Source organism: Rhinopithecus roxellana, chromosome 15 (assembly GCF_007565055.1).
Source record: "Rhinopithecus roxellana isolate Shanxi Qingling chromosome 15, ASM756505v1, whole genome shotgun sequence".
NCBI classification, from domain to species: Eukaryota; Metazoa; Chordata; class Mammalia; order Primates; family Cercopithecidae; genus Rhinopithecus; species Rhinopithecus roxellana.
In genome coordinates, this window is record NC_044563.1 from 81,735,690 (window position 1) to 81,760,187 (window position 24,498).

Sequence of the window (24,498 nt, forward strand, 5' to 3'; positions counted from 1 at the left end):
CGTGCAAGCACACCCTGTATAGCTGTGTAATAATTGTCCAGGTGTGGTGCATTCTTCGTCAGATGTACCCTTGGTTTTACTGCCTCTGTGCAGAATGTTTATTTGCTGTGCTTCAGGCGGGGGCACGTAGCTTGATAAAGGGTAGTTTTTGCTGTGGCCCCTGCAAATACGTCTTGGTGCCCAGAGTAGATGAAAAACTGAGTTTCCCAATGGAGCGGGTTCATCTGGACTCTGACTTGTTGGTTGCGTGCTAGGAGCTAATTCTGTGGCTCTGGGCTCTCCCGTGGAGGTGGGGATGAGGCCGGGGCCGGGGGGAGGTGGTCTTGTGACGGGACTGAGGGCTGTGCACTCAGGAAAGTGGCCACGGTTTAAGACGACCTCGACACGACCCTGTATAGGAGGCAATTAACTCCAGAGAAAACGAGCGAGCCCCACGCAACGCTACATTCCTGCAGGGAGAACAAGGAGGTGTGCCCGCCAGGGAAGGGGACGCACCCTCGTCGGCGCTTGCTGCCTTAACTTCCCCATCCCCGCGCCAGGGAGGGGCCGGAGTCGCCGCCGAGGCCGCCGAGCGCAGAAAGTGCGCGAGCCTCACACGTGACGGCGCCGCGCCGAACCGAGCGGGACCTGGCGCCAGCGGCGGCGGGCGCAGCGGGGTGGCCCGGAGCGGCGCGGGCGGCCTGGAGCCCCGGGAGCGGCGCGCGCGGCCCCGGCCCAGCGGCTCTCCTAGCCTCGCGCTGCACATTCTCTCCTGGCGGCGGCGCCACCTGCGGTAGCGTTCGCCCGAACATGGCGACACGGAGCAGCAGGAGGGAGTCGCGACTCCCGTTCCTATTCACCCTGGTCGCGCTGCTGCCGCCCGGAGCTCTCTGCGAAGTCTGGACGCAGAGGCTGCACGGCGGCCGCGCGCCCTTGCCCCAGGACCGGGGCTTCCTCGTGGTGCAGGGCGACCCGCGCGAGCTGCGGCTGTGGGCGCGCGGGGATGCCAGGGGGGCGAGCCGCGCGGACGAGAAGCCGCTCCGGAGGAAACGGAGCGCTGCCCTGCAGCCCGAGCCCATCAAGGTGTACGGACAGGTGAGCAGTTTTGCAACCCGCCTCCCTCCAGTTTTTTCCTCTCCCTGCACTTCCTCACCCCCGCATCCATCCGTTGCAGTCGCTTCCTAGGTGCAGGCACCACTGGGGACTTCCCGGCTTGCATTTGTTTTTTTCCTTCACGAGTACAACCGTCAGCACTTGAATCGCATTGATCTTTCCTTCTTCCTGTCGATTTAGTAAACGTATTCCAGGTAACTCGCCGGTGCAGTGCGTATTACCCCAGGGTGTGTGCAGAACGATGGAGTTTCCGGCAGGTATAGGAGGGGTGCAGCTTCATTTTACATCTGGATAAAAAACGGGCTTTCTTTAGTGTACCATCAGTTGGCAGTGGAGGCGAGCACCCTGCAGTTGCGGTACACTTACACAGAACAGCACGAGGTGGGGGTTTCCACACTTAGCATTATTAGCACAATAAGGTGGCCGAACCTGAAAGCTTGTCGACTGTCTCTGTACAGTCAGACAAGAGGTGTGTGTGCGTGTGTAAGGGCTGAATTTTTAATTTTTGATTTTTGGCTAGGGTATGAGATGCTCTCCATTCCTTCTTCCCACCCTTCAAGATACTGACTCTCCCACCCCCTTCAAGATAACTTTATTTTGGAGAGGCATACCCCTCATGGCACTTGGAGATTTGAAATGACTGCAGGAAATTTGGTGGGCATTATTGTTTTATAAGTGATTTATTTCTATCCAGGCAATGGGTTTATTAGATCATAAGTAATGTGAATTTCACTTTTATGGTCAGACTTACTGCGAGGAATTGCAGATGGAGTTTGTAGGTTCGGATCAGCACTGGCAAAATTAATTTGACCGTGTTATTGCCTCATGAGATTCCCAGTCCTGCAGTTAAGATTGACATCAGCAAAAGTATAAAGTCGGTAGGGCAGAAAAAGAAGGACCAGAGGAGGTGGTAAATACACTTGTTTTCTAGAGTCAAATTGTTTCTTTTAAAGTAGAAATTATTAATAAAAGATTACCCTGAGTTCTGCCTTTTCTCACTAATTTCACTTTAGCCATTTCTTCAGGAAATATATAGAGTTAAATGTTCAACCCTTGGATCCAGGACGAACCTTATAAACATATCACCCTATTGTGTCATTTTGTTGGTGAAGAAACTGAAGCATGGAATGGTGAAGTGACTAGTCCAAGGTCATACCGGGAAGGTGGCCTGCTCTGTAGTTTTTATCTGCATTGTCTCAGTGACCTTTGCTTGATTGCAGTCACCCTGTCTTTATGCAGTGCTGTTTAAATACCTCTTTCCTAAAATAAAATAGATCTGGTATAAAGGGGGAAAGGATGGTGGTGACTGGGTGGGTGCATTAGACTTCCCTCCACTATTGGCCCCTGGGCAAGAATGTGTGCTCCAGGGCATGTAACTAATGGTGGCCACAGGCTGCAGGAACCTGCATGCTCAGTTCCTCTTGGGCCCAGATCCTTGTCCCCCGTCCCCACCCCATATGGCAAATATATGTATTAACAAAAAGAAGTCATCAAGGTCCTTGCTCTCAACAGCGACAACAGCATGGGGCTGATGGAGGGTGGGAGGAGGAGGAGGAGGAGGAGTGGCCTGCTTGTTCATTGGGCCTCCCCAGTCAGCCCAGCTCTGCTGTGCTCTTGAATCAGCATTCTGGGAACTGGGAGTTGGGGGCTGGTGGGAGACAATCCCTCCAAGTGCTCAGGTCCCCTGAAGCTATAGTTTAGGTTGAGGAAAAAGCTTTCTGGTTTCAAAAATACACGTACAGGTGCCATTTCTTTCTGGGTTTGGTTTGTGAAAAGCTCCAGGGGACGTGGGGCAAGTTGGACATGAACTCTGTTCTCATTGGGAGTGACTTCCAAACCCTGGGCTTTTGAGTTTCTGGGCCAGCCAGATTGAGTTTGGTTCAGCTGAAGGATGGAGAACTAGCAGTCAAACTCATAATGAGGAATTCCTAAGCAGAGGGTGAGGATGCAAGGGTGAGATTTTTCTTCTCTGTGGCTGCCTTCCTATGCCATTGTTGCCTCTTGCTCTGAGGTTAATAAGAAGTGGAATTAATTGGAATCTGTAAGGATTTGAGTCAGATAAAAGGAAGAACTTCCCTGTACTGGGCTTTCTGCCACAAGTTCTGTCTGGTGCAGACACTTCAGAGTGCAAGCACAGGTTGGTGACTGAAAGGGTTTGAGGTGCCCCTCTTGGAACCCTGGAGTAACTGACATCTACTTAGAATATCTTTCTAGCAAGGATGACCATTGCCTCTGTGTTTCCCTGGGGCAGACCTGGTTTCTAAATTGTCTCTGGTGGTTATGAATAGCACCCCCTTCACTCTCAAAAGTGTCAAGATGTGACAATAAGTTATATGGTCCTACTTTTAGCCTTAAGCCAAGTTCCACTTTATACTCACCGCTTTCCCCTTCAACGTTTAAACCTAAGGAATGGTGATGTTTTCCAGCAGTACTGCTTGACTTGAATGTGGTTCTGTGGAGGTGCAGTGGGGTGGGGAATAAAAATTCATTCCCGCTTTTAGGAAATGTACAATTTAAGGAGGAGAACAAGCAGATGCAGATACAGGCATGTCAGTGTACCAGGACGGGAACCAGGAAACATGGTCACAAGAAACCAGCCACAACTCTACAATGGTGTGATAACGGGCTGTGACATGCAGCGCATGGGAGATGGAACGATAAGGGATGGTGGGCTCAGACACTGTCCAGCTTCTTGCCTTCTGACCTTTGAGTGAGGTTAAGAGGACACTGGCAGTACAGAGTAGGGCTGGAAGCAGAAGCTGCCTGAAGGAAGCAGGCCTGGAGACAATGTTAAGGCCACCAGCTTCAGGGGGAAGAGAAGGGAAGGCTTTCTCAGGCGAATACTTGCATCTGAGAAAGAGCCATGTGCTGGAGTCAATATCGGTCCTTTTTCCTCTGCTTTGCTAACCTCTTGGGTAAACTAGGCTTGGTTATTTTGACCATTTTCCTCCTCAGTTTCTCTAAGGTGGGGAGATTGGCTTCTGCCATGATTAGTTAAAGGCACATTTGTGATACTGAAATGTGGTTGTAGAGGTGAAAATAATTTGCTGGCAGATGTCAGGACTTTTCTGCCCATATTCAAGGCTCACGCCTGTAATCCCAGCACTGTGGGAGGCCGAGGCGGGTGGATCACCTGAGATCAGGAGTTCGAGACCAGCCTGGCCAACATGGGGAAACCCCGTCTCTACTAAAACTACAAAAATTCACCGGGCGTGGTGGCGGGCACCTGTAGTCCTGGCTACTCAAGAGGCTGAGGCAGGAGAATCGCTTGAACCTGGGAGGCGGAGGTTACAGTGAGCTGAGATCGCGCCACTGCACTCCAGCCTGGGCGAAAGAGCGAGACTCCATCAAAAAAAAAAAAAAAAAAAAAAAAAAAAAAAAAAAAAAAAGGCAAAGTTTAGAAGTTGAGCCCCTTCTTAAAAAGGCCAAGTCCAAGAACAGGAATTCCCTAATTTAAATTTAATTTAAATTCCCTAATTTATGCCACACTGAATTTCCTCCTGATTTCAAGTAAGCTCTGTCTCTCTGCGCCATCATGCCTGCTTTTTCCTCCGCCTGAAATGGTCTTCCCCGACTCTCGTCCTTGCCTGGAAGGCTCTTATTCCATTCTTTAACATCCAAGGAATACCTCTTGGTATTCTCAGGCTACGGTGGGAAGAGTTTCTTCTGAGCTTGGGTGCAGCACTTGCTGTCTTGTGTTAGAATTCCTCAACTGTCTCATTTTCCTATTTGCTCCTTAAGGGCATGGATCAAGTTGTCTTGTGTTTCCCTGGCACTTGAGAGGCCCTTAATGAGTATTTGTGGACCAGCAGCGCACCTGGAAGAAGAGAGACCTGGAGGGTAGGAAGCAAATTCACATTATATAAAATGTATTTATAAGGAAGAATGCAGTGAACCATACATGGATAGTGAAAATGAGTTGGCTTATTCGGTAGTGAGGATGCAAGTGGCATGGCCTACAGATAGTGGAGTCCAGATTTTCCTGTGCTATATGGAAGTTATTTTGAATGAAGAGCTTGGATTCTATTTTACAGAATCCTCCCTTTTAGGGCTATCATTCTGGTTTATGCTAATGGTATTGTTTTGGGGAAAAATCCTTTGAAATGAAGCATAAAGCCTAACAGGATTTACAGGTTTATTTTCCTTCCAACAAGCTCTCTCTTCATAATTCCTACATTTTAGAGGCCAGGGAATATTCAGTGTCCTGATTTGAGACTGAAAATAAAGTGTCTATGACAGCACAAGGCCCTGGGACAAAGGGCCTCCTTTGGGGGTGGAATACCGTTTCGCTTTAGATCTCTTTTGAGTAGATTCTTCCACGATACACTTGCTTGGGAAAGAATTGGCCGGTTGATTCTGAAGTGAGGATGTTTGACCTGTATGCTTCCAGAATAAGATGAGAAGGCAAAGAATTCGCTGTTTCAGATTGGCTTCTACATAGCTGAAGAGTTGCTTTGGGCCTTGAGTTGGCTCAATAAGGGCTGTGACCTTGAAAAACTCTTCCTGGTTCCACTTGGCATCTTTTCTTAGGGAGCTCTGTGCCCAGTCTCTGGCCACTTTTAGTTCATAAATAGCTTGCATGGTTAGAGGCACAGAAGGTGGAGGCTTTGAGAGGTGGAAGGAATGGAGGAAAGGGGTTGGTGAGAGTAAGGAGGTGGAATTTCAAGGGATGAAATAAAAAGCTATCTGATTAGGTAATGCACATTAACAAAACAAAATTTGTACAAAAGAGTATGTAGTGACAAGTAAATTTCCTTCCCTCTCATGCCCCCTGTTCACCCAGAGCTCCTTCCCGGGTGGCATCCATTGTTATCAGTCTTTTTGTATATCTTTCCAGAAATAGTCTTTGCATGTACAACATGTATGTACATAAAATTTGAAACTTGAATTATAAGTGGCTTCCTGTTATCTGTAGTCCCTGGTATCCTGAATAATGAGATTAACTTTAGCTCTAAATTATATTTGTGATATTATGATAGTGAACTGTTAGAAAATTACCTGAAGTGTCATAATATAAAATAGATGATTACTTTTTTTCCAGGCCAGGTGAGAAAAACGTCATTCTCCTTTCACTTCAAGGGTTCTTGCAGAGCAGGAGAGCAGCCTGATGTAGCCCTCTTATAACTTGCAGAGATGCTGGAGCACAGTTCCCTTGAGATGTGGAGTCCAGGCTTGTAAGAGCATCAGAATACAGTGATCATGGATCTTGGTTTTAATTTGTGTTCTTTCCGAGAATATTTTCTCTATGCTCTGTAAAATGAAGTTAGTGGTATGCCTAATAAATTGCTTTGAGACCTGGGATCCACAAGGCAGATCCTTATAGCAACGAACATCCCAAGGCAAAAGGTGGATGTTGTAGGAACATTTCATTGTCAGATTTTGGTCTTTTCCTCCTTAGAGATGACAGCCATCTTTGTAGTGTCGTTGTTGAATCCCAGGGCAGAGAGAGATGGAGCCAGCTTTGTTCCACCCACTGTAATGGAGGGACACAGGGGGCAGTCTTATCATAATCTGGAGAGCAGATAATCCAAAAAATAATCTATTTGCTTTTGCTATGTATGTATTTAGTCTTTTTTTAAAAGCATTCATTTACCTTCCTAATTAAGTTTTGCTTAGGTGAATATTAAAATGAGTTTGCATTCTCTGATCTATTGTTAAGGGAAATGGCTGGCATAAATGTGTTCAGGGAAAGGCAATTTGGAGTTTAGAATTTTAGACAAGAATTCAGATGCAGATAATTGAGAGTTGATAAAAATGTATTAAATGTTTTAAATGCATAAAAATGTATTAAAACCTGGGGGCATTACATTGACCTTTCCTCCATTTATTTGGGTTTAAATAAATGTGATGGAAAGTAAAAGAGAGCTCACTCCATTTTTGGTTTGAATATTCAGGGATTCGTATTTCTCCAGAGGTGGTCTGGGTTGTGGGGTTGAGACATTCTCTTTGTTGATGAATGTGGGACCTTCCTATGCATTTTCTAGGTATGCCAGACTCTGTTGGCAGATGTTATAGTCAGTCTAGCCACGTACATGCAAAAATCAATTTCCCTCAATTTAAAATGGACCACAGTTAATTTCGACCTAATTTATTGGTTTATCGACTTGTGAACCCTGGGCCTTCGAAGAAGTGGCATGGGCGGGCTTCAAGTACTGAAGTGGCTGATGAAGCTAAAAACCAGAAAAGGCAGGATGGGCTCCTGAGCAAGATCAAGATTTGGGTTTCCTCCTATGTTACTGTGAGTTGCTCAGTTTTTTAAAACTGTAACATGACCAATGCTTTGTGCATTTTATGGTGAGTTCCATAAAAATAGGACTGCATAACGATCACAAGTACAATAGTGTGTTAAAAAGTAATTACAAAGTTCCGTTATCCACTGGGTTTATTATAACGGTAACATTCATGCCCATAGCACTGCTACTAGCCAAGAGCTGGAAGATCCTATCTTCCTGAAATGTGGCAAGTGTGACTGAAGATTTGAAGTGTCTTTCATTTAATTTTAACGAATTTAAAGTTGAAATAGTCACATGTGGCTCTTGGCTACTGTATAGACAGCACAAGCTTTGATGAGGCCTCTTCTTCCTACCTGTAGGCAACCTTTGCTTCACCCAAGAGAGAAGTTCCTGCAAAGAGCTGCTCGTGTAGGCATCGCAAACAGGGCAATAAAGGCAAGAGTGGAGGGCTCGGGTCTAGACCCTAGGTGTTGGTGGCTGCTGACTGCCAAGTTGAGTGTTAGGAGACAGTGGCCCTTCTTTCCTAGGTAGGAACTTACCAGGGGACCGTGGAGGGCCAAGTGGGTCCAGTTATTGACTCTAGGGCATGCCTCTGCACAGTTGCCTCCTTCTGTCAGTCACTTAGTCAATGAAGGCTGGCTATTCACAGGGTGAACCAAATCTGGCTTCACTTCTCATCTGGCCTTGCACAAACACTGCACTTGTGTTGGGCTTCGCTAAGGTGGAGTGCAGACCCTGCACGTTCTGTTTAGCAATGAAAGATGTAAATAGTGCCTTAACAGTGGGGCCATCTCCCTGCCCTGCCCTTTGCTTCCTGTGCTCTTGTTGACTTACCTTGATGTAGCTGGGTCTGTCTGTCTTCCCTTCAACCCTCCAGATTGGCATGAAGACAAACACTACAGGCGTGTGGTCTTCATCTTTGCATATAAACCTCCCCCTCTTCTTGGCTGACCTTTTAACTTAGCGTGCCATTGCTGTTGCTGCTGCTGCAGGCTCTTAGCTTGGAGAATCAGGACCCTTCACAATGATTTATCTCCAGTCCCCTGAATTAGATTCAAAACACAGCTACGAATTCTCAGAAAGGCAGGCTGATGTGATTATATCCCAAATCTGAGTGGCTGACAAGGGCAATAAAAAGATGTACCTATATCAAATGCATTTGTGCCGTGTGGAGACCGATATGTTGTTTATTATGTCCCCCCTCTTTTGGGGAGTTTTTAAATGAAGAAGGTAACTGATGTGACCTCTATTATTTAGAAGAGAGACTAGCCTGTTGGGTAGAAACCCTGGGGGAAGATGGCTAGGGTGAATCTTATGTGAAATAAATGTGGGGTTGAATCAATGGGTGGGCCCTCAGTTGGGATTTTAATATTTTAGGGTTACTGAGATGATTTTCTTCTGACTTTGGTGGGCTGGTGAGCTGAGGCATAGTGTCATGATGATTTTTTTTTTTTTTTTTGAGACCGAGTCTTGCTCCGTCACCCATGCTGGAGTGCAGTGGCTCTATCTCGGCTCACTGCAACCTCTGCCTCCTGGGTTCAAGCGATTCTTGTGCCTCAGCCTCCTGAGTAGCTGGGATCACAGGTGCGCGCCACCACGCTTGGCTAATTTTTTTGTAGTTTTAGTAGAGACGGGGGTTTCACCATATTGGCCAGGCTGGTCTCGAACTCTTGACCTCGTGATCCACCTGCCTCGGCCTCCCACAGTGCTGGGATTACAGGTGTGAGCCACCATGCCTGGCCTTGATGAAATTTTTAACTCTTAGAAAGCCTCTGTGCCCAGAGGCATTGGAAAGGCTGGTATGAGCTGGTTGAGCCTGGAGGGCCCTGGGTTAAGAGCCACCTGGGGAGAAAGGCTAGCTTGGAAACTGTGGCTGGGAAGACTTTAGTAGGTACCTGTGAGATAGCAAGCTATAGGGTTAGGGTCCCAGATAGTTAAGGATCCCTTTTCTCTATTAGCCCAGGAGATACATGCGAGACAGATCCATGTGTCTCTGCCCCAGGGACTTGGGAAGAAAGGCCAGTGCTGGCTGCCCAGGGATCTCAGCCAAGGAGCCCGAGATGGCAGGGAGTGAGGACACAGCAGAGTGGGGTGAGTGTCCTGTGAAACCGGGAGTGTTTGGAAGGACTTGCGTGTTTTAAACCTGTGCTCAATTAATTGAGTAACCTGAGACTCTGTACCTATGACTTACCTCATCTTTGTATATTTCGTTCCCTGAAATTCTCTCACTGAGTGGTTAAAAAAAAAATCTGCAGCTAACTGTGCACATGGTTTGCTGAATTTGGCAAGGTGTGCTGTTGGTGGTGGTGGTGATGGGTGGGGTGGGGGTGGGGACGGTTACTGCAGAAACAAGGCCTTCAATCTCTAGAGGAGACAAATGAAGGAGTGGATGTGGAAGTTGGCTAGAGGTGAAAGAGCTATCTAAACAGAGCTGGGGGAGTTTAGCTAGCAGATCAGAGCCTGTGGGACGTCCGCCTGTTGCCTCACCTCCTGGTAGCCCAGAGGGCATCTCATATTACTGAGAAATTGGCAGAGCCATGGGGTTTAATGCACTCCCCCTTCTCCATTAGTCTTGTTTATAGCTTCTCTCACAGGGTGGTGAAGAAGCCACTGATAGGGTATAGAGGCCTTCAGTTCTGGGTTGTAATGTTTAAATGCTTTTCTCTTGGGGTTAGGAAAGTGCTAGAAAACAGTGTCACGTCTGGGCTGGAGCCTTGGGACCTGGAGGTTGGGTTTCCCCAGGTTTCGGAGTTAAGCTGGGAATCAAGGAGAAAACTGCTTGTGAGTTTCAGTTAGGTGGGAGCTCCTAGCTTGACTCAGGCGTGCAGCGTTTTGTCGTTTTATATATGTCGTCGCTTGCTCTTAGGCCTTACGCTAATGTTAATGTTTTATGTGGAGCCGTTTTGTGAGGAATGGCTTATTTTGGTTGAGAGGCATTTGGTAATGAAAAGAAATGATGTTTTAGTGCGTCGGAGTTTATGAAATGACATCCATGGGTTGCATCTCATTTGGTTCTTACGACAATCTTGAAAAATGGGGAAGATAAGAATGATTATTCATCTCATTTCAGAGATGAGTATCTTGAGGCTCGAAAAGGTGAAGTGACTTACCCATAGTTAAGACAGGTGGTAAACTGGAGAGATCAAGACTCAAACCAACCTGCTAACTTGTTTCAGATTTATGCAGACACATTTGTCTATCCTAAGTAATCTAGTGAAATTTTTGATCTCAGGCGGGGATCCACAGCTTTTTTGCAGTGCCTTTTTTTTCCACCTTTAAAACCTGGAGATCTCATATAATTCCACTTTCTCCTGGCCATACTGATCTTGTAATTTTTCAAACACAGCAAGTATCAAGGCCCTTCTCATTCCTGGCTTTTGCTCTGCCCTGACTTAGGTCTGGGTCTCTGTTCTCTGCCTCACTTCTCCATCTCCTTTTCCCTGACTCCTCCTTCTTCATCCTTCTGGTGTCAGTACATAGGTCAGGTCTTCCATGAAGCCTCACTTTCTCCTCGACATGAGGTTAGGTCCCCTGTGTAACAACAGTAATTCAATCATCATTCCTGGAATTCATTGTTTAATGCGTGTTTTCCCTACTATATTCAGAGCTGTGAGGCAGGACCTAGAAGCGTGTTATTTTTCTTTCTTTTTTATTTTTTGAGACAGGGTCTAGCTCTGTCGCCCAGGCTGCCACTGTTGAGTAGAAACCCTGGGGGAAGATGGCTAGGGTGAATCTTATGTGAAATAAATGTGGGGGTGAATCAATAGGTGGGCCCTCATGCAGTGGCATGATCATAGCTCACTGCAGCCTCGACCTCTTGGGCACAAGCGATCCTCCCACCTCAGACTCCCTAGTGGCCGGGACTACAGGCATGCACCACCAAGCCTGTCTAATTTTTGTATTTTTTGTAGAGATGGGGTTTTGCCATGTTGCCTAGGCTGGTCTCAAACTCCTGGGCTCGAGGGATCTGCCTGCCTTGGCCTCCCAAAGTGCTGGGATTACAGATGTGAGTCTGCCATTTTACTAACACTTAGTATAGCATCTGGTATATAGTAAGTGCTTGATGAATACTTATTGACTGAACAAGGTGAGGGGCTATTTATGGTGAGCTGCAGAGGGAAAGTCGGGGGTCTGGAACCATCCTAAAGAGCTGTGAGAAATGGCTTTGGGCTCATAGGGGAATCCTCACGTAAGGCAAGTCCTGGCTTAGGGTATGCAGTCTTGAGGGGGTGCTTGCTGTGCTCACTCTGACTGTGTTTCCTGCACTGGGGCCCTGTGTTTTAGGGTAGTGAGGACCACCACATTGCCTTAAAGTCTGTCTCTGAGCTTAATCTCATTTGCAAAGTGTAGCATTTGGTTTAGATGTTCTCTGAGATTCTTTCTGGCTTTGATATTTTCCTCATTTTTTTTTTTTTTTTTTACCAACTGGTAAATTAAGGGGTGATATTATGTTCATGAGAAAGAGAATTTTCCACAGTTTGTTTTTGGTAGGGAGCCCCTCCCAAAACAGCAAAACACATTCGCTCATTGACAAAGTGGGTTCACCAGGACAGCGTGGCACACGGGGTAAACAGTAGATAGGTTCTCCCTGCCAAGGATCAATCAGAAAGGGAAATAAGCTCTCTAAACTGATACTCTAAGGCAGCGAGATTATGACTGTCATCCTTTTAGCAAAGAGAAAGGAAAGGGCATATGTGTATTTTTCTCTGTAGAATGGTCGTGGCTTCAGTGAAGGAGATAGTAGTGAATGCTAAGTTCTAGTCCAAGGTCCCTCTCCGTGTTTCCTCATCTAGAAAATGGGCAGCCTGAATTCATCAGCAAAGTAGTTCAGGAGTTCTGTGGGTGAAGCAGCTTGAGCAAACTCAGAAGTCAAGTGAGTGAGCTGCGATTCCACGAGCTGGGCCTCTCTTCCCGGAGTGCTTGTAAACTAGATTTCAGCTCTTGTTCTGAGGTGAGGAGTCCAGGGAGGATAATAAGCTTGCTAAATACAGTGAGAACACAGTCTTGAAAAGGGACAGTGAGAGGCAATTTGCATACCTAGCATTTAGGCCGTGCAAAGGGATGGTTTGGGAAAACCTTGTTCTCCTTGGACCTCAGGAGGCTGTCTCTGGCTTCCTCAGTTTTGTCGTGTAGTACAGGGGAGTGCCTGGCTCCTTCTGTCCTCACAGTTGAAGGACAGGATATTTGTTTTATGCTATATTGTAGAATTTTAAAAATGACTCTTTGTATTTCACTGCTAGTGAAGCAGAGAAATGAATCAGACTGCCTTATTTGTCCTCCTCGTACCGTGTTCTGGGAGGAAGCTGTGTAGGAGTTGTGAGGACTGCAAGCTGTGGGAGTCTAGGACATCCTGATCTTTGGGTTTGACCAATTTGAAAGAGGAGATGTAGAGAAGGGTACCTGTGACCCGTTCTATTCAGGGGACCCACCTCCTGCATAAGGCTCAACAACTATACAGATGTTGGTGGTTTTATAGGAAACTTCTTATCATTGGCTTAGACTTGCAACCCTAATTTTCCCCAGAAGTGCTCTGTATGAGCTAACAGGTAAGAAATGATTAACGAGCCTAAAGGGTGGCTGGCACCTAGCAGACCTCCATGCCTACTTCATCCACAAGTGAACGCATGAGTAATCAGTCCCTTCATCCAAGCCATTGACTTCCTCCCCTCTACTTATAACAACCCAGAACTTGAGGACTGGGTGGTAGCAGGTCCTTCCCCTTACTCTGAATAATAGGAGGTGAATCATTTCACCTCTCTGGGTTGCCAGGGCACGCGGGAGGCTGAGGGACAACGTGTGTGGGGTGATATGGACTTGTTTGATGAAGATGCTGAGGCGAGTCAAGGTGTGGGTGGCATCCACTGTTGTGAACTGGCGGTGGATACTAGCCTTGGGCCTGCAGCCGTTTCTCCAGCTGGGGACAGGGAGGCCCGTGCGGATGCTGTGGCTCTGCAGATGCCACTGACAGCACTTTGAAGGATTGGTTTGGCCAGAGACCCAGTCCCCAGCCTGCCTCCTGTATGACTCATTCTAGCTGCATATTTTGGTAGCATGAAGGCTCGAGATGAGATAAAAGGAACACTTCTTAAGAGTGGAAGCTCCTCGGTTCTTGATTAGCACTTGAGAAATATAATGTTCTCTGCAGGTCCTAGAGGCCTTAAAAACATTTAGGTGTATTTCACATTATATAAAATTAGCCATTTTAAAGTGAACAGTTCAGTGGATTTAATATCATCACGATGTTGTGCCACTACGATTTCCAAAACATTTCCATCGCTCTGAAATGAAACCCCTTACCCATTAAGCAGTGATTCCCTCCTCTCTGATCTACCAGTCCCTGGTAACCACTAATTTGCTTTCTGTCCCTATGGATTTACCTATTCGAGATGTTTCATATAAATGGTGTCATGCAATATGTGATCTTTTGTATCTGGCTTCTTTCACTTAGCATATTGTTTGTGAGGTTCATCCACATTGTAGCATATATCATCGGTATGTCCTAGAGTCTTAATGACCATCCCAAATCCCCATAAAATGGTGTATCTTTCTAGTTACCATCATTTAGTTCCAGCTCCTGCTGGGAGGCAGGGGAATCAACTAGATTCATTGTTTCCCAAAGAAGCTGCGGTAGAAATACCTGGGGTTGGGGTGTGTCTTCTTCTTTTTTTTTTTTTTTTTTTTTTTTTTTTTGAGACGGAGTCTCTCTCTGTCGCCCAGGCTGGAGTGCAGTGGCATGATCTCGGCTTACTGCAACCTCTGCCTTCCAGATTCAAGCAATTCTCCTGCCTCAGCTTCCCGAGTAGCTGGGACTACAGGCCCTTGCCACCATGCCTGGCTAATTTTTGTATTTTTAGTAGAGACGGGGTTTTGCTGTGTTAGCCAGGATGGTCTGTATCACCTGACCTCCTGATCCACCTGTCTTGGCCTCCCAGAGTGCTGGGATTACAGGCGTGAGCTGCTACACCTGGCTGGGTGTGTCTTTTAAAAAAGACTGATTCCTGGGCTCCAGGCAGAGGGCGACAGAGCCGGTAGGCGTGGAGTGGGGCCTCTCAGGTGATTTTGACCTTCGGTGGGGCATGGGACTCCCCCCCAGGCCAGGTGATCTTGGGGGGTAGGGTGGGGGGAGTTATCTTGACTCTTAATGACCTGCCAATGAGCCAGATGCTGTTTGTTGTTTACGATGCAGTTTGTGTGTTCAGAGGTTTCTGGGGCCTGTAATTTTTCTCTGTTTGCCTTCTGAGGGGAGGCACTCAGCCCCTCCCCGCTGCTTTAACAGTTCCAATTAATTGCATCTCATTTATCAAGCTCCAGCTATGCCCTGTGAGCTAGAGAGGGGAGAGGGAAGGTTGTTCACACCCCGGGGTTGTGGTTATAGCTGATTGCACGTCAAGGTTATGTTCCTGGGAAGGCCACCCTCCCACCCACTCCCAGGCCAGTGTCTTCTGGCTGTGGGACCTGCGTGGGGGATTGGCGATGGAAAAAGGCTTGCGGAGGAGGAAAGGGGACATCACGGGGAGATCCCTGGGGATGGATGGAAAAGGAACCAAACAAACTGGAAGCCACTAGTTAAGTAAAGGGATCTAAGGACCTGTAGGTTGTTTTTGATTGCTGGGGGCTGCCCTGGGCTGCTGGTGTCTTGGCCACCTGCCATGGAGAGCCAGCCGGGAAAAGCCTGCTTTGATGACTTCTTTTCTTTCCCTTGGGGGTGAGGATGGGGGCAGGGTGGAGACAGAGGAGGAAGGTGAGGCTGGAGGGCAGAATGCATGTCTTGGTGATAATAAAATTTACTTCCCACCAGCCTGCCTGCTGGCTCTCCTGTGCTGCGCACATCATTCCTGATTCCTACGACTAGGTCTGCTGTGGGGGGATGGGCACCTGGGCTGCCTTGGGGATCAGCTGTGACTCACCAGCGAGTTATTCTCATGACCAGGATGTGCCTGACATCTCGCCAAGCGAAGGAGCTGAGCTGTTCCTGCGAGTGCCTGGTGGCCCTCGTACAAGTCATTTCTTGCCAGGGATTTTATCCCCCTACTGGGCTGCCCCTTTTCAGTCTGCTCTTACAAGTAAAAGGCACATCTAATAAAAAAGGCTTTTCTAGAACAAAAAAAAAAAGAGAAAGAAACAAAGAAAGAAACAAACAGGTGTCGTACCAGGCTTGCCTTCTAGAGGTTTTCTTTGTAGAAAAGCCCCTGGATGTTTCGAGGCTTGCCCTTGGTGCTCTTCTCACCTTTCACCGGCCTTGGGATTGGTGAGGAGGCCTCCTGTCCTCTGAGCAGATCGATTTCAGCAAGTTGTCTTCAGACCTTTTGCCCCCTCTGACCACTGAAAGCTTTGCAACCTACTCAAAGCGTTATCTGAGTGTTACCTGCCAGAGGGAACATTTTGACATCATCTTTAAGGATGCCCAAGTTGAATATTTGAGGACTTTTTATCCCAGACCCCAGGGGAACATGGGTGATTTTTTTTCTAGGTTCCTAGTCCTTTATTTTATTGACATTTGCATAGTTTTCTATCCCCACTCTGGTTCAAGAGTGCAGATGTTTTGGGAGGGGAGGAAACTTTTACCTGGGTTTCCCAGGGCACCTGTGTTGTGAGTTTCTGATCTCCAGATGCATCCAGAGGATTGGGCTGGAAAGAAAGAGGAGGAAAAGGGAAGGCTTCAGTGACCATAGGAGATTCCTTTAGCTGCTTTCTCTTTGTAGCATTCTGGGTTAAATAATTTATTTTCTTCTACCTCTTATTTGCACTTCTCAGTTAGTGCTTGCCTGGACTTATCTATCTGGGAGTGAGAAGAGACATTTTGGAAGGACATATTTTCCTAGGTCCTTCTCTTTAAAGTAAGAGTTTAAAAGTAAAATTTTCAAATTTTTTCAAAAAGAGTTTGATCCTGGATCAAATTAAATGCAGGTATTTAAAACCCCAAGTAGTGTCGTTAAGGATTAGCTGCTGTGTCCCTCTGCCAGCCAAGTATGTGGTACAGGTGTTTCTCTTCTCCCTGATGACATCTGAGAGCACCTCAAGGAGTGGGCGGGGAAAGTTCGAGAGTGCTGGGGAGAGGAAGCGAGAGAAGGAGAAAGGAGCTGTGGGTTTTCTGCTGCAGAGCCTTGATGAGAAGACAGCCTGGAGGGCAGGTTGGCCAAGGCTTGAACTGTCATCAGTCTAAGCCTCACTCGTGGGTGGGGTGGACTGTGTGGGCTGGAGTCCCAGAAGCTTGATTTCTTTCCACGTGTGCCTGAGACAGCTGAAGTTGAGGAGGCTGGTGGAATGGGCTTCTCTCAGACATCGCTCAGCAAGAGAGGCAGCCTGTGCTCCTGGTTTCAGGGTGTTGTCCTGCTTCTGAGTGTTGGACCACCTCTCAGAATTTTTTTTTGAGACTGAGTCTTGCTCTGTTGCCCAGATTGGAGTGTGGTGGCTCGATCTCGGCTCACTGCAACCTCCGCCTCCTGGGCTCAAGCGATTCTTCTGCCTCACTCCCGAGTAGCTGGGACTACAGGTGCGTGCCACCATGCCTGGCTAATTTTTGTATTTTTAGTAGAGACGGGGTTTCACCATATTGGATAGGTGAGTCTTGAACTCCTGACCTCAGGTGATCTGCCCGCCTTGGCCTCCCAAAGTGCTGGGATTACAGCCGTGAGCCACTGAGCCTGACCAGCCCTCAGAATTATTGTTATTCCTGTCATGACTTTGCTTTCCACAGAGTGGGTGGAATGTATGGTACAGGTGTTCAAATGCCAGTCCTCAGACAGGTGTCCAACAGCCAACAGTGAAGTAAGAAAATAAAAAGAATGTAGTTTTCCATACAGCGAAACAACTGTTCTTTATTCTGAGATGGCATCCTCCCTCAGTTTTCAGTGTTAACACGTCTTTAAAAAAAATGACAGCGACTCTAGATAGTGGTCAAATTGGCCTGTAAGGTGAGCTGCATAACAGACAAATCCCAAAGGCTCAGTGGTGTGGCTGAGTTGAGGCTCCGGGTTATGAGAAGTTCAGGATGAATGTTACTGATTAGCAGAGGTCTTTTCCTTCGGGATGCAGGCTCCTTCTGTCTTTGGCTCTGCCCTCCTCTGGGGCTTTGGAGTCCTCTGAATGAGGCCTGTGGGTGGGGAAAGAAAACAGGACTGGATGGGGGCCAGACTGATAGTGGCCCTGATGACTTCGCTCACATTCCACCTGCTGGAACTCAGTCCCAGGCCACACCTCCTGCCCCACAGCCTGGACCAGACTCTGCGGTGTCCTCAGGAAGCAGAGGAAAGAGATTGACAGAATAGCTAGTCCTGTTTTTGTGATGTCCTTACTTGGTGGAATAGAAGTTGCCGACCAGTCCTCTGTTGGCCTTCCTCATTTTTATTTCATTGGTTTACCAAAATCTAAAAGTCTGAGAACTAAAATATTTCCTTATTTGAGACACTTCAAAAGTGATTGTGAGAAGCTTCACAAGGCTACTTTTCTCATTTCTCATTACCAGCTGAAAGTGAATGACGGTACCACCCGGCCAGAGAAAACGTAGTTTGAACAGAAGTTTGAAAAGCATGTGGTCTTTCTGGCCCATGAATTTTTTTCTGAGGAAGGGCAGTGTTTCCATGCTTTGGTTTAAAATCTTACCAGTGCATGTCATACATGGAGTAAGGATCAGAGTAACCAGAGATTGGTATCATAAAGGATGAAAATAATCAAAGGAATTGGTTATGCCAATGAGAGCCCAAGAAGCCTTTCTACAATCTGTTTACATCCAAAATAGCAGGGGACTCATATTTCTTTGTGGGGAAGCTGAGTGTGACAGAATATGCATGAGGTGGGAGGGGAAGAGACCCCCTTGGCCCAAATGCTTTAGATGTCAGAATCTTTTTTTTTTTTTTTTTTTTTGAGACGGAGTCTCGCTCTGTCGCCCAGGCTGGAGTGCAGTGGCCGGATCTCAGCTCACTGCAAGCTCCGCCCCCCGGGGTTACGCCATTCTCCTGCCTCAGCCTCCCAAGTAGCTGGGACTACAGGCGCCCACCACCACACCCGGCTAGTTTTTCGTATTTTTAGTAGAGACGGGGTTTTACCGTGTTAGCCAGGATGGTCTCGATCTCCTGACCTCATGATCCGCCCGGGCGCGGTGGCTCAAGCCTGTAATCCCAGATGTCAGAATCTTAATCGTTTCTGCTTGACAAAGGAGGAAGGAGTCTTGATTTAGAATGTTTGTGGCCGTCACTTATTATGGATCCTAATTCCTATATTGATTTCTTTCAGGTTAGTCTGAATGATTCCCACAATCAGATGGTGGTGCACTGGGCCGGAGAGAAAAGCAATGTGATCGTGGCCTTGGCCCGAGATAGCCTGGCATTGACGAGGCCCAAGAGCAGCGACGTAAGTATTGTGTTGGCTCTGGGCACACCTTGGTGCCATCAACATGCCCTTTTCTGATCCACTGGGATTATCATACCAGAAAAAGTAATGGGTAATTGGAACATGGAAGGAATGAATTGTATGACAGAGAAGATAATCTACAAAATGATATATCCCTTGTTTGCTGAACACAGGGAGGTGCAGTCAGTGTTGCAAACAGATCCATGCAATGTGTGATTACCTTTGGGAAGTAATAGCGTATGGACTGGATTGTTGCATCTGCCCAAGAAAATACCAGAGTGCCTTCCTGGGCAGAGCTGCCTGCCCGTAGCTGAGCCAGATGGAATCAAATTGGCCTTTCCCATATGCTGGTTTCTTCTAACCCATTATAGTGGGATGAGCTATTGAAACTGATTCTCTAATCTTAATTTCTATAGCTGGGTATTTATGATGTTTAGTAGGTTAGGTACTTTGAAGACACAAGATGCGAAGGGTTACAGACTCAAAGGCCTATGGGAGGCCACTTTCAAGTTTACAACACTCTTTTTTTTTTTTTTTGTTTGGAGTCGGGATCTGGCTCTGTTGCCCAGATTGGGGTACAGTGGTGTGGTCTTGGCTCACTGCAACCTTCGCCTCCTGGGCTCAAGCCATCCTCCCACCCATTCAGCCTCCCGAGTAGCAGGAACTACAGGTGCACACCAGCATGGTTGGCTAATTTTTGTACTTATATATATTTTTTGGTAGGGATGGGGTTTTGCCATGTTGCCTAGGCTGGTCTTGAACCCCTGGGCTCAAACGATCCGCCTGCCTCGGCCTCCCAAAGTGTTGAGACTGCAGGCGTGAGCCACCATGCCTGGCCATAACAACTCTACCACCTCAAAGAAATATGGTTTCTCCTATTTTTCTTGAAGTCTTTGGCCTTCTTGGACAATATATGTCATTTTCACTTTTGATGGAGATGCAGATTCAAGAAGCATTTTCCCGTATCTTAATTTGAACGTAGTAATGGATACTCGGTTCTTGTGTTGGAGAGACGTGGGGAAGGGGAAGGGCCTTTGAGGACCTGGAGAAGCGTGCTTCCGAGGAGCGTTGCTCGTCAGCTGCAGGCTCTGGTTGCTGTGCAGAATGCAGGGCCCAGTGTTGCCAGATCTTCTGGTTTTCCAGAGGAACCCCGAGGTCTGGAGTTTCATGTGAAAACTGCTGAGTCTTACAAGTTGGCAGCCAGTGTATAGTTCTACAAACACTGCGCGAGCCAAGTAAAACACACGTAAGGGCCAAAGCTGGCCCCACGGCTGGTCCAAGGTCTGCGGCCTGTGCTCCAGACTCCTCCTTGTGGGAAAAAAGGAGCAGACCCTGCCTCAACCTGGGATCTGATGCTGTGGCAGCGCGAGGCTGTGGATGGAACACCATGCTTTACAGCTTCGGTCACCCTGCATTCTGGCCGGGGAACCTTCTGAGGAATTTGCCAGCACTTTCACATCGGCCTTAAGGATACATTTATAATTCTCGAATACGGATTTGGTCTCTGCGAGGTCCCGCTCTGTGTATCCACTGTGTGGGTTGGGTGTGTTGAGAAGCAGGTGATGGGAAGTTGTCTCAGGGACTGTTTCCAGGGAGTTGAATTAGGGCAGCCACAGACAGGGAAGATAGGAGGGCTGGCTGTCAGGATGCATGGCTTTGCCCAGGGTGGGTTCTGAGCCATGTGTGTGGGAGACCACCGCTGCTGAAGGCGAGTCTGGGTGTAGTGCTCTGGGGCAGGGCTAGACTTGTTTGGGACAATGACTTTGGCCCGTTTATAAATGTGATTAGGTTTTGCAAGTTACAGCTGTGGCCACCACAGACAGCTGTGTCTGAATGCCTTTGGTGGCTGGGTGTGGTGGCCTGCTCCTATAGCCCCAGCTACTCAGCAGGCTAAGGCGGGAGGATCCCTTGAGCCAAGGAGTTCGAAGCTGCGGTGACCTATCATCGTGCCACTATACTTCAGCCTGAGTGACAGCGAGACCCTCTCTCTAGAAAAAATAAAACAAAAAATAGAAAAGAATGCCTTTGGTCCTGTGAAACTCTTCATAGGCACCTGTGTTTAGTCACGGCACATGGGCATCCCTCCTGGGCACAGGAGATATATATATATATACTGTGCTATATTGTGTTGAGAAATCCTTCTTGGAATTTTTATGCATTTAAAAAAACTCTTAATCCAGACAACATTTTTTTGTGAGGTAGGTAAAGACCTTAAGCATTGTTTTATAGTTTTGCTGGACAAACAGGAGCCAAGAGTTGTAAAGAGACTTGCATGAGGTCACTCAGCGTGTCAGTGGGAAAGTTGGGGCTGATGAGACTCAAGGCCCAGTCATGTGCTTAGTGTGCAAAGATGTGGTATTAGTAAGGTGACCAACTTGTCTGGGTTTTAGCACTAAAAGCCCCACATCCTGGGATCCTCCCTTAGTTCTGAGTGAACTAGGATGGTTTGTCACCCTAAGTATTGCCAGTCGATTGAAACCCAACTCTTGCTCTCTCTGTATAGTTGGGTGTGTCTGACTAACAGCCCATTGAACATTTGAAGTGGGATACACTATTGTGGAATGAAATGGGAGATAGAGCCAAGGTAGACAGATCACCTGAGGTCGGGAGTTCAAGACCAGCCTGACCAACATGGAGAAACCCCATCTCTACTAAAAATGCAAAATTAGCTGGGCTTGGTGGTGCATGCCTGTAATCCCAGCTACTCGGGAGGCTGAGGCAGGAGAATCACCTGAACCTGGGAGGTGGAGGTTGCGGTGAGCCGAGATCGCGCCGTTGCACTCCAGCCTGAGCAAGAAGAGCGAAAATTCTGTCTCAAAGAAATGGGAGATAGATTAAATGGGAAGGAAACGCAATGGCCAGAGTTAATAAGTAGGGTTGGCAGAAATGGCCTTCCTCTGTATACAAACTGTGTTAAAGGATTGTCAGATGCAACTGAGATGCCTGATGTAAAAAGTTAACGTGAAAAGAATGATGACTCAGAGGCAGGAGTTGGGGTAATAACAATCCAAATTCTCTTTAAAGAAGACTGAGCTTGGTTTGTAAGGTCCCATCAGCAGTCCAGAAGGGGAAGAACCTAAACAAATCAGGAACTGTGTGGGTGTTGGTGAGCAGCCAAGGTCATGCATATTCAGTATCTGAAAAGGAATGGCTCTGGAAGCTGGAATCCAGAAAGCCTTGCTCTTAAACAAGGGGGAAAAAAAATGAATCATTATCCACTGATGAAGTTGAAGCCAGTGTGGTTCCATGAAGAGAACGGCTCCTGCAGGACCCGTCTGTCCCGTGATAAATCGACAAAAGAAACAATACATGTTTATCTCAACTTTTCCTAACTCTTTGTTTCTGCTCTCTCATGATGTATTTTACAAAGTACTAGGTTTACAAAGTGCTCAGGTGCAACATAATTGGCTGAAGAGCTGTCCAGAGGTACAGTCCACCCAGAAGATCAGAATCAACCAGGGGCTGGGTGAGGTGTGGCTCACGCCTGTAATCCTAGCACTTAGGAAGGCCGAGGTAGGGGGATCATTTGAGGCCAGGAGTTTGAGACCAGCCTGGCCAACATGATGAAACCCCGACTCTACTGAAAATACAAAAATTAGCCAGGCATGGTGGCACAAGCCTGTCACGCCAGCTACTCAGGAGGCTGAGGTAGGAGAATCACTTGAATCCGGGAGGTGGAGGTTGCAGTGAGCTGTGATCGTGCCACTGCACTCCAGCCTGGGTGACAGAGTGAGACTATGTCTCAAAAAAAAAAAAAAAAAAAAAAAAAAAAGAAAGCAAAGAGTCAACCAGGGAATATATTGTGCATGACAGGACTTGCTGCCCTTATCCCTAGAGCAGTGTGACATTATGATTGTGCCCCTCAGGATTGACTGGGAAACAGTGTCAGGTCTTGCTAACTAACAGCGGGAGGCTGATGTCTGGCTGAGCACAGGCTCTGAAATCAGAACACCTGGGCTGGAATCCTGGCTGTGCCATTCATTAGCAATCTGACCTTGGGCCAGGTGATGTACCTTCTCTTGTCCTCCTCTGTCGCTGAGATAGTGCTTGTTAAACCTTGCTACCCAAAGTGTGGTTGTGGTCTGTGGATCAGCCCTTGGGGATTTTCTGGGAGCTGGTTAGAAAAGAATCTCAGGTCCCGCCTGGACTTCTGGAATCAGAACCTGCACTTGTTCAGTGTCTTGCCGGGGCCGGGGGGTGGGGGTGGGGGAGTGGAGGGGGAGCAGTCTATGGGCATAGTACAGTTTGAGAACATTGCTGTAAAGTACTTAGAACAGTGCCAGATGTGGGGATGTTTTCTGTACATTTTGGCCATCATCTGTTTCTCCCCTTTCTCTCCCTCCTCTTTATTATTATGTAGTTTTGAAGTACAAGGGAAGGAATTTAAAATCACTCACTTTGAAGGACCATCTTTGTGGGTAGAAAAGGATCTCACCAGAAACTCTGGGCAGTTTAGTAACTCCTCCCCTGTGCTATTTTGCTCTTTAGGGAGTAGCATCATACTGAGGTCAGAGGGGACTAATTAGTGCAGAAATCCTGTCTGGATGAAAAACCAACTAGAAGCACAAGATGAGCGAGTCCGGGGTGTTCTCTCAAATTCACCTGGAGATCGTATTGGACCGTGAGTCAGCAGCATGGTGCTGCCATGAAGAAAAGACAGCTAGAAAGGAACACGCAAGTCAGGGTGCAGTGTGGAGGCCACGGAGCCACCAATCCGCTTGAGCTAACTGCACACTGGCAGAGGCCTTTTCTGGGCTGTTCAGTGTGGAGGAAGGTAGAGAACTGTGCACTAGCCTTAAGCATTGTCCTTGTTCTATGGAGCTTATAGTCTATGCTAATTAAATAGAAATAAGAATTAAGGGATGGGCGCGGAGGCTCATGCTTGTAATCCTAGCACTTTGGGAAGCTGAGGTGGGCAGTTTGTTTGAGCTCAGGAATTGGAGACCAGCCTAGGAAACTCCGTCTCTTAAAAAAAAAATACAAAAAATTAGCTGGCCGTGGTGGCGCCTGCCTGCAATCCCAGCTACCCAGGAGGCTGAGGTGGGAGGATTGCTTGACCCCAGGAGGTCAAGGCTGCAGTGAGCTGTGCTTGTGCCACTGCACTCCAACCTGAGTCATAGAGCAAGACCCTGTCTCGTCAAAAAAAGAGAAAGAAGTAAGAATTATGAAGGTAGGATAAAAATGTCATGTTGGAATTTTTCAACCTAGCCAAGAGAAGGAAAGTTGGTGAGTGGTTCAGGATGGCCTTCAGGCATAGGATGGACTCTTACATACTTGCCTTTTCACTTCTATTGAATAGAAGACCCAAAGAGATGGATTTTGTTTGTAGGTGAGAATTAGGGAAGAGCTCTTTGATAGTGAAGGTGGTTTTACCTCCATGTGCACAATGGCAGTGGCAGGGCTGAGAATCTCAGGGAGGCTCCCTACTTTTTAATGTGGGTCTTCTCTCTCTGCCGGCCAGCACGCCTTCCAGTGCTTGGCCTGTAGACTTGGTTTAAGACCTTCCTACTTAGCAGAGAAACGTTAAGATGGAGAAGAGAACTTTCTCCTAGAGGTAACTTGTTGGAGTAGAAAGACAACTGGACGTGGAATTGGAAGAAACTGTCATAGTTTTGTCTCTTACTAGTGGTATGACCTGGGGCTGGCCATTCACTTCTGGGAATCTTAGTTTTTGTGTGTGTCTCTTTTTTTTTTTTTTTTTGAGATGGAGTCTCGCTCTGTCGCCCAGGCTGGAGTGCAGTGGCCGGATCTCAGCTCACTGCAAGCTCCGCCTCCCGGGTTCACGCCATTCTCCTGCCTCAGCCTCCCGAGTAGCTGGGACTAC

At 47.4% G+C, this 24,498-nt stretch overlaps 1 protein-coding gene across 2 annotated transcripts in view; it reads left to right on the top strand.

Moving 5' to 3' along the window:
- The first annotated feature begins 641 nt into the window (after positions 1-641).
- Positions 642-24,498, top strand: part of SORL1 (sortilin related receptor 1) — a 184,896-nt gene continuing 161,039 nt past the window's right edge. Inside the window, exons 1-2 of one of the 2 annotated variants that reach the window (XM_030917509.1) lie at positions 642-1,074; positions 18,558-18,674. In XM_030917509.1, coding sequence (XP_030773369.1) covers positions 790-1,074; positions 18,558-18,674 — 402 coding nt within the window. In that variant the 5' untranslated portion in view covers positions 642-789. The remainder of the gene's footprint in view (positions 1,075-18,557; positions 18,675-24,498) is intronic. The other variant, XM_010356463.2, reaches the window with a different exon arrangement.